This window comes from Conger conger, chromosome 18 (genome assembly GCF_963514075.1).
Source record: "Conger conger chromosome 18, fConCon1.1, whole genome shotgun sequence".
NCBI classification, from domain to species: domain Eukaryota; kingdom Metazoa; phylum Chordata; class Actinopteri; order Anguilliformes; family Congridae; genus Conger; species Conger conger.
In genome coordinates, this window is record NC_083777.1 from 9,572,629 (window position 1) to 9,582,500 (window position 9,872).

General features: G+C 48.1%; 1 protein-coding gene across 5 annotated transcripts in view; it reads right to left on the bottom strand.

Moving 5' to 3' along the window:
* Window positions 1-2,606: 2,606 nt before the first annotated feature.
* The window catches only part of bcl11aa (BCL11 transcription factor A a), a 58,295-nt gene continuing 51,029 nt past the window's right edge, over window positions 2,607-9,872 (bottom strand). Inside the window, exons 3-5 of one of the 5 annotated variants that reach the window (XM_061227928.1) lie at window positions 6,689-7,885; window positions 6,599-6,605; window positions 2,607-6,552 (exon numbers count right to left, since the gene is read on the bottom strand). In XM_061227928.1, the coding sequence (XP_061083912.1) occupies window positions 5,784-6,552; window positions 6,599-6,605; window positions 6,689-7,885 (1,973 nt within the window). In that variant the 3' untranslated portion in view covers window positions 2,607-5,783. Of the gene's footprint in view, window positions 7,886-9,872 lie in introns of all 5 variants that reach the window. The other 4 variants (XM_061227925.1, XM_061227926.1, XM_061227927.1 and 1 more) reach the window with 4 other exon arrangements.

A 9,872-nucleotide genomic window follows, 5' to 3' on the forward strand; every position in this document is an offset into this window, starting at 1 on the left:
ACGGCCACAGCTTGCCCCAGCGAGGAGAAGCCCCCCCTTCTGCACAACGTCCCACACCCCACTCCAGCCCCAGCGGAGACCGCATCACGGCTCCAGGGTGGCGCTAACGGCCGCTCCCCCACGCTGGACTGCGTGAACCTGAGCCCCCGGCGTTCACTGCCACACCCGCCCGGTCGCGTGATGTCCCAGCCCGCGGGGTCCCCTCCCGCTTCGAAGCCGCACGAGACCACTACGTCTTATGATGATTCCGCAGCCCCCAGACGTTCGAACGGCGAATACGTACAGTGAAAGTGTAGGTAATTACACAACGTACAGTAAAAGTGTAGGTAATTACACTGCGGATTCAATGGGTCGCTGCTGTAACTGACTGACGAGCGCGGAAGAAAAAGACAAGATGGACGCCCTCAGACCGCATCGCACTCCTCGCACGTGACGCGGCAGCAGCTCGTCTCCGGTTCCGCCGAAGCAAGAGAGACGCTCACCATCTGGAGTCCTCCAGAGGCGTCCTCAGGCGTCCTGCGGTTTGATCTGCGGGGAGGGACTCCTGGGGAGAGGCTCGCTGGGGAGGAGACGGCACTGAGCGCTACGGAGAGAGGAGACCCGGGAGCGTGGAGCTCCAGGTTAACCCTTCTGCACTCAGCGAGTGCCAGTTTAGAGCCAAACCCAAAATCAAATACACACTTTACATTCATTTACATGGTAAAAATGTATCGTGTGGGACACATCCGTTGGGGTATATACTGTAATCACATACCACACTGTTAATAAAATGTCACCAGTTGAGTTTTACCTGGTTGCTGTTTTGTTCCCTTGGCTTGTAGCATTCATAAATTGAAATAAAGGTCTAGGTTTAACATGAATTTGTTGTTTAAATACAATTTAGAGGCTTTCAGTCAGTCATGAGGAATATCAGTAGTACACCACCTGCTGCAAGCCACAGTACCTCAAGGACAAATTCTATCAAAGGCATGTTTAAAGTACCATGTTCCTCAGGTAGTGGAAACACATCTGGTGTGTAAAGGCCAACCATTAAAAACGACATTATCACCCCGCAAGTCACTTGTTCTTTGACACACACTTAGAGCCATCATACCTCTAATGAAAATGTTCTTGGAGCAAAAACAATTAGTGGGTATAAGAATGTTTTCTTGCTGCACTATTTACTAGATCTTATACTAGCTAGAATCGTTAGCCAGTCAGCTAGCAACATAGGGCACCAAAAGGCCTATTGTGTGCTTTAAATGCAGTTTGTAGCATTGTATATTTTGTGCAGGGCAGCGTCTCCGTTTCGCTCTGTTGCTTCTGAGCAGTTTGCTACATTTAAATGATTTCCTGTTCACAAGTCGCTGAGGCCTCATAAAAACTCAACAAAACTTATGAACTGTCAACCAGTTCTGAAACCTTTGTCCTTTTTGCGTTTAAAGTAGCTTTCTGATATGTTGATCTGCCAATTCATCTGCCCCCCTGTCTGAGTATTTATTGAACATTTAAATGAATGTGTATCACAGAGGGAATCCTATTTTATAGCACTTGAGGAAACTTTCATGCACTTTAAGGCTGTCAGAATATTTATTTCTTCATCTTTATAGCACGACTGCAAACGATATAGATCATCTTGTTTTGGCTCTTTAAAATAACCACTGAAGAGGCACTTTAAATCAGCTGGTGCATTTTTTTTATTGTAAAGTTGAACTGAAAACCCACATATACAGTAGTCTCGGAGAAGTTGAGTGATTTAGAACGAAGAGGAGAAAGACATCGACTCATCCCAGACGCACATCCACTGTTGGACTCAATTTACTTCACCGCACTCGATAAAACCACTTTCATGCACTGAAATTAAGAGGATAAGATTCCAACAATTTTCATTAATGACTGATGAAAAAAATGAAAAGTGATGTCATCATGAAACACAAATCATTATCGATCTGCTGCCGGCGAGCTCGGGACTACATTCCCAGAATGCTTTGCAGATGCACAGTTTCAACCATCCACCACGACAGAACAATGCCACAGCCGACGGCCACGATCCCGCTTTCACGCCGAACGGGTAGAATGACACAACAGATGTCACATGACCTCCCTGAGGGCTGTTCCAGCAGAGTGGCCGGCCCTGCCCTGGCCTACAGGCAAAACAAACCTCAAACAGACCGGGGCCCTGGGAAGGAGCGCGTGTTTGGTGAAGGAGAGCGTCACAGCTCAGAACTGCCTGTCCCCACCACAAAGAATCATGGGAATGTCTAAAGGCATTTTGTGCATGTGTGTTGTGATAATGTCTGAGGTGATGTATGTGTGTTTGTGTGTGTGAGTGGGAGAGAGAGTGAGAAGGAAGAGGTTAGATTATTCCTTGTGTGATAATGTGTGAAATGGGAGTGTGTGTGAGAAAGTAAGTAAGAGAGATGAGGTCAGGTTATTCCATGTGTGGTGCGATAATGTGTGAAACGTGTGTGTGTGTGTGTGTGTGTGTGTGTGTGTGCTTGTAGGCCTGTGTGTGCGTGCTTGTGAGCATGTGTGATTATTACATTATTCATGTGTTTCGGGTGACTTCATCGATCGCTCACCTGCCAATTTTCCCCCACCAGAAATCTACTGCCACCAAACACAAATATACTTTGAGTTTTTTATTAATTGTTCTTCAATAAAGGACAAAATGGGTGTGTGAACAGGGTAATGCAGACAACTGCCAGAAACACAGACAGTGGTATCTCCAATAGAACTTAACATAGACCAGAAACAAATACAACAAAATAGCTAGGTTTTCAATGACCTTTGGTCATTATTTAAAAAAAAAGAAAATAATAAACAAAATAAAAAGGAAAAAAATAAAAACGATCCATTTCTGTGCCTCCGTTTTGAACAGCGCACATAAGTAATAATAAATAGTGACTCCCATTGTAAAAGACAAAGTTCAAGTTCAAGTTACAACAAACAGCTTTCAGAACTGGAATAGAAAAAGGGCGATAACAAAATGTCCGCATTGCCATTTACAAAAAAGTATCAACTCAAGCGGGCTCTCCCAGGGTCTCCATTTCACTTTTAAATATGCTTTGCATATGAAATTCTTCCCAATCTAAATATAAAGCACCATTTATTATTTGGCAATGAAAAAAAAAACCTGCAAAACATTGATTTTTTTTGTATTCATTTATTTACTTATTTACTTTTTTATTTACTGCATATGAAGTTTTCATTACGATGCTGGAATGTGGTCAGGTGACGGAGGTGGAGTGACAGAGAAGCACACAAAAGAACAACCCGACATCAGCTTGCATTACTGCGTACAGAATGGCAGCAGAGAAAGGATAATAAAGAAAGAGATATGTACAACCACCTGTTTCAGCTAGTGTGGACATTCTGAAAGAATTTCCCCGGAGACCATTACATGGCCTCACCTGTACAATGCCACATTTTTTTTTATTTTATTTTACTTCTTTTTTTTTTTAAACATACAAATAATTCGCACTATATTATCCTGCCAAATTAAAAAAATATACTGTGGCAGCTTGTTTTTTTCCACTACCAAAAAAGGTACGTTGATACCTTTTAAGAGAACAAGCAACAGTTAAAAATACAAGCTTCAATATAAATACTATTGTGCCTACACTAGGTGAACATTTAATTCAAATACCATTCTAGAAATACAGAAAAAAGTAGACCATAAATGTGTTTTAGCATAGGAATTGACATGAGTGTGCATTTTCCTATATTTAAGTTCTCTATTATATATTTATATATAATCTTAAACCTTTCCCCAATGCAAGTTTTATTCGACCTGAAGAGCTGTGAATAGCCAAGACAAAAAACAAAATTAAAAATTAAAAAATTCATCACAGATTTTTTTCCCATTTTATATATATATATTTATATATTGTGATCAAGTCTTGAACATCATCAAGACAGAGAGGAAAGAAAAACATCAACAAACTTAAATACTGTTCCCCCTAAAGAATGAAGTGTTATTTAAAAAAGTCATTTTTATAGTTAAATTAAAAAACAAAATTTTTGTACAAAAAAATTCTTGCAGTGTAAGCAGCAAGTTTCACTCGTTGGTTCTCTTGCAGGGAAGCTTATGCCCGCTCACAGCACTGGTAGCCAACAGCACGGGTTTCTGGGGACAAAATGGCTGGCAACGCATTTTCTATACTCTACGCTAAACAATGACACCATATATTCTTTCATCAGCATTATAGAAAGTTTTCCCTTAAGTGTATACCTGTAAACTGGGAAAATTGAAACAGTGCATTTTTTTTTGTCCTATAAACGAGCAGTCTTAAATTTATACTCAACCACTGTACCTCCGATTAATGAAACGGACACACACACTGAGGAAGAGTGATAAGTGCTATTAATTGGGGCGAATGCTATAACTCAACAATGAAAAGTCGTCTCCTTTAATGTCAACACAAATAGCACACAGTGTATGAGAAATAAAAAAAACTGTTCCGTTTTTATTAATCTTTCCATCTTTTTTCTGTTTTAGGGAGCACAGGCGTAGGTACTGCAACTTTAGAATATTTTTCCATTTCCTTTTCTTAGGCAATTTATAGTTAATCATCACCGACAGGTTAAAAACAAAACAAGTTCCGAAGCATTCTTGTGTATCAAACCTGAGAGACAGACCCAACTTTTCTCTCTCCTCCACACCCAAATAAACGCAGCTTGAAATAAATGCCCTCGATTTTTTTATAAGTGCCTTTACCACTGCTTGGGCCAATGTCCAAGCGTCAACAGCATAGTTTTGTGCTACTATATTTAAAAAAAAAAACCTCAACAGCAAAACAAAAATGACAAAAGCTTAAGATTATGGATCGAGGAATAGTACCACTGTGTACAGTACCAGACAACCAAAAGCTTTAAAAAAAAAGCCCACACAATTCAGAACATATCGGGCAAGTAAACAGTCGCAATTCAAAAATACACAAGTAATAGGTAGCTAAATGATGATTAACTAGAAATGTCCTTTGCTTCTTTATTAATATCTTATTTTTCTTAAGTCACAGTTGACTATAGCGGTCAGGTGCTTGATGCAAGAACCTTGATGAATCGTTTAGATCCGTTTCCAGTATCTAGCTGAGACTCCAAGCTTATAGCAAATAGGAAGATTAACCAATGCAGTTTCAAGATATCCAAGGCACTCTTTTTTTTGTTTTTACCAAATGATAGTACAAATTCAAATTTTAATGACTATTTTCTTTTAAGAAATTCAAAGGCCGTCACTGCTTCATATTTATTAATTATGCCAATTGATATTTTTAACCCTTTGTAGACAGAACATCTTTTTGAAAGATCGGTTTAAGTGCGATTCCCAGCCCGTCCGCAGCGGGTTAAGCAAGACTGTTGTCCTCCATGTTACAACACAAAACTGTACATGATATGTTTTACAGAACGTATGCAGCATGGTCATTTTTTCTTTCTTTTTTTTAAAAATAAAACATAACAAGAAAACAGCAACACATTTACGCAACAACTAACCAACCAGGGACAATTTCTTTTTTTAAAAATTAGCCAAAACATACCACGCATGCCGTCTAATTATTTAAAAAAAAAAGAAAAGAAAAAAGAAAAAAGGTACACAACATGTAAATTATTGCACAAGAGAAAGGCTCGAAGTTTTGCGTCAATGCAATAGTATTGCCCCCGATACAGATCATGCATTCAACGGTAAAATAAACAGGATGTGCTGGTGCCAAGCACGGTGTCTTAGCTTCCACTGGACTCGTGAAAAGAGGTGTGGGGGGGGGGGGGGATCTACAGGGGACAGTTTTTCGGGCAGACACGGTCCTCTATTCAGATTTAATGTCGTTACTCAAAGGGCGATCGCTGTGCCATTTTTTCATGTGTTTCTCCAGGGTGCTATACACGCTAAAAGGCATCTGGCAGATTTCACATTTGTAAACGTCCTTGCCCACCTGGCCGTGCGTCTTCATGTGGCGGGTGAGCTTGCTGCTCTGGGCGCAGGCGTAGTTGCAGAGGTCGCACTTGTAGGGCCGCTCGCCCGTGTGGGAGCGCCGGTGCACTGTCAGGTTGCTGCAGTTCTTGAACACCTTGCCGCAGAACTCGCAGGTGTCGCTCCGCCGGCCGTCCTTGGAGCTGGGCCGCCCGCCCAGGTGCGGCGTGGAGCCCCCGCTCCCCGTCCCGCTGCGGCCCGACACCCCTCCGTCCAGCTCGCCCGGCGGCGTGGAGAAGCGCAGGCTCCCGTTCTCCGACGAGTGCTCCGAGGACGAGGCGAAGGGCGATTGTCTGGAGTCCCCGAAGTTCAGGAAGGGCTCCTTGAGCTGGCGGGACGCGGCGTAGCCCGCCAGCCACTGGGAGTAAACGTTCTCCGAGTTGGGGATGGTGGGCGTGGGCAGGTCGAAGTCCTTCTCCGTCTTGATGCGCTTGGAGAAGGGGCTGAGCGAGCTGGGGCTGCCCAGGAGGAGCTTCTTGGACAGGCCGACCGAGGCGGACTCGCTGGGGGACGAGCCGCGCCCGTTGACGGCCGAGCCGCAGCCTTCGTCCACGCGGTCCGACTCCAGGGCGCGGTCGTGGTCGCACAGGTCGCGGTGGGCCTGGCTGTTGGAGTCCAGGGCGCTGCGCTTGTGCTGGCGGAAGGCCTCGCTGTAGTGCTGCATGCTGGCTGCCAGCCCCATGCCCTGCATCACCTCGGGCAGCGAGCGCGGGATGCCCTCCCCCTCCGCCCCGCCCCGGCCCCCGCTGTTCTCGTGGTGCCGCGCCGCCTCCAGGCTCAGCCCGAAGCGGAAGCTGTTCCTGTTCCTCTCCCTCTCCCTCTCCCTCTCCAGCTCCTCCTCGTCCTCCTCCTCCTCCTCCTCCTCTTCCTCCTCCTCCTCCTCCTCCTCTTCCTCCTCCTCCTCCTCTTCCTCCTCCTCCCCGTTCTGGCGCAGCGCGCAGTCGTTCTCGCTCTTGAACTTGGCCACCACCGACTTCAGGGCGCTGCTGGCGCTGCCCGGGAGGTCGCTGGTGCCCGGCTCGGGGGAGCTGGTGGTGGAGAGGCCGTCGTCAGACTTGACGGTGACGGGCGAGGACTTGTGCAGGTGGGTCTTCATGTGGCGCTTCAGCTTGCTGGCCTGGGTGCAGGCGTGGTCGCACAGGTGGCACTTGTAGGGCTTCTCGCCGGTGTGGCTCCGCCGGTGGACGATCAGGTTGCTCTGGAACTTGAAGGACTTCCCGCAGAACTCGCACGACTTGCTCTTGTGGGGTGTGGCCGGCTGGGGCGGCCGGGGCTGGGTGGGCGTGGTCTGCGAGCCGGAGGGCGACTGCATGGCGGGTAAGGGCGGCGTGGTCAGGAAGGGGGGCTTGGCCCCGGAGGGAAAGGGCTGCAGGAGCCTCTGGATGGGGCTGGGCCGGGAGGGCGAGAGCGGAGGGGTCGACCCGGAAGTGTTCCCCGCCAGCTCGCGCAGCCGGCGGGAGAAGTCCATGGCGGGGGGGTCGAGGGGGAGGGGGTTGAGCCGCAGCACCCTGTCGAAGGCACTCGGGTGGTGGGGAGCCAGGGCCAGGTCCTCGGGGCTCAGGTGCTCCATGCGGTGGGGGTCCAGGTGGTGCCGGGGCGGGGGGCTGAAGAGCGGGGGCGTGGGTGGGAAGCGGCCGTCCCGCAGGGCCCCCGGCATGGGCGGAGGCGGGCCCTCCCGGCCCGAGATGGAGCCCGGCAGACGCAGGAGGCTGAAGGGGCTGCCGTCGGGCAGGTGGAGGCCGTGCAGCGGGGGCTGGGAGGGGCAGTCGGCCCCCATGCCGGGCGGGGGGCCCACGCGGGGCGTGAGGGGGCTCCCGTGCTCGCTCTCCAGGTAGATGCGGAAGCCGTGCGTGTTCTGGGCGTGCTGCAGCAGGAACCACGCGCTGCCGAACGGCTGCTTGCAGGTGGTGCAGGTGTAGCTGCTGGGCTCATCTTTACCTGCGGGAACCAAACAGAGAGGCACTCAGTGTCACAGCCGAGAGACCAACACCAGGCCAGTTTATGGGCCCGAGACCAGCCACGTGAAATGGATCGGCTGCTCACATTTGGTTTGTACTCGAAGCAACTCGAGGGTGTTTATACTCTTTGCTACAGATCATAGACCACCGTCTACGCTGGGCAACAATGGGACATTCATGAACGTTCTGCGATTTCAGTGGAGCGAGACCGTCGGACTATAAACGTGCCCAAACCCTTCTCGTTCACAGGCAGGAGAAAGTGGGGAGAATCATAAAAGCAATATTTTGAAGACAGCGGGGAGACAGAGGGAGAGAAAGGGAGAGAGAGGGAGAGAGAGGGAGACAGAGGGAGACAGAGGGAGAAAGAGGGATACAGAGGGAGAAAGAGGGAGAGAGAGGGAGAGAGTAGGAGAAAGCTCACGTAGCGGGATAGCGTGTAAAGGGCACAGCACACGCAGCGGGGAGAGGAAAGGGTTAAGCCTTGCGCTGTTCCCCGCTCTTTCACACCTCTTCATTACCCCGTCTGGCCTCGGGTGAAACGTCTCCGATTTTGGTTTAATCATTCATGAAGCCTTCCTCCGAGCTGCCTCCCAAACCTTCCTCCCCTAACCCCCTTACCCCCTCCCCCGTTTCCCCAAACATCCCTGCTCAGCGCAGGAGGCTTGTTGACTAATAAAAGTATCACATGGCTGTAAATACGCCTCTTATTAAAAACATGCTCTCCAAAAACAACACCACGGGCCAGAGCCCAGAAGAGCGGAGGGGCTTCAAACGAGAAGGCGAGCCGCTGACGCTTCAGAGCGCGGCTGGGGGGGGCGCTTTGGTCTCTGCTCCACCGGGGGGGGGGGGGGAATCAGACAGCTCGCTCTGCGGAGTTTACTCTGAGCCTGCATCCCCCCGTAATAAAGCCAAACCCCTCTCTGCACATTTCTCACTCATGTACAAACACGGACGAGTGTGTGAAGGAACTGTGTAGAATAAAACTTTACTGATGTGCACAACCGCACAACTGCTTTTCACCTCCGCTACAACACGTGGTTTATAATCAGACATCATATATGGCGCTCTTTTAGGAAATAGATAACACTTCCATTCATAGCAATAGTACCAGTAGTAGTAGTAGTAGTAGTAGAAATAGTAGTAGTAGTAGCAGCAGCAGTAGTAGTAGCAGTAGTAACAGTAGTAGTAGTAGTATTAGTATTAGTAGTAGTAGCAGTAGGAGTAGCAGCAGTCGTAGTGTTATTAGAATACCTAAAGAATAATTTGATAAACATTTTACTGTAATAAAGCTAGTGTTTTTGGGGCAGCAGGATGCAGCAGGAAAGGTGAGGAATTAATAATATTGCGCAATGGCATCTCCCAAACCAGCAGCCCCAGTGAAAGCCCAGCGTAATGCAGGCCTGATCGATCCTCAGCCCCAGAGCCTGCCCTGTTTCTGCAACAGGACCCAGCGAATCAGCCTCCAAAATCCACACTTTAAATAATTCAGCATCATTCAGCTTCTCACTTTATTAAATTAGCCGTGGCCAAACAAGAACACGCGGGCACACAAACGCACGCAGCCACGCACGACAACATGGCCACAAAGGATATACGCCGAGAATGTAGGGGAGGTATCGCAAATGCCAAAAAGACAAAAAACATTTTCAACAATAATTGATTTTCGGTGGCACTTCCACAATGACCCGTGCGTGCGCTACACGGAGCTCTGTAATCTCATTAAATAGGACCAGCTCTTCCCCCGACTCATTTACAGTACAGATAATAAAGCCCTGCCTGGGAGAGCCTTTCAGAATGAAAGACACCAGCACGGAGATACTCCCTTTGTGTTATTCCACTGAACACAGACCTCTGCTCACATGACCTGGCCTCCATCCACTATCACCAACACAGCTACACACGTATACACACGAACACGGGGGAACGGCTACACAAACTCATGTGGAATAATAATAATATAACATAAT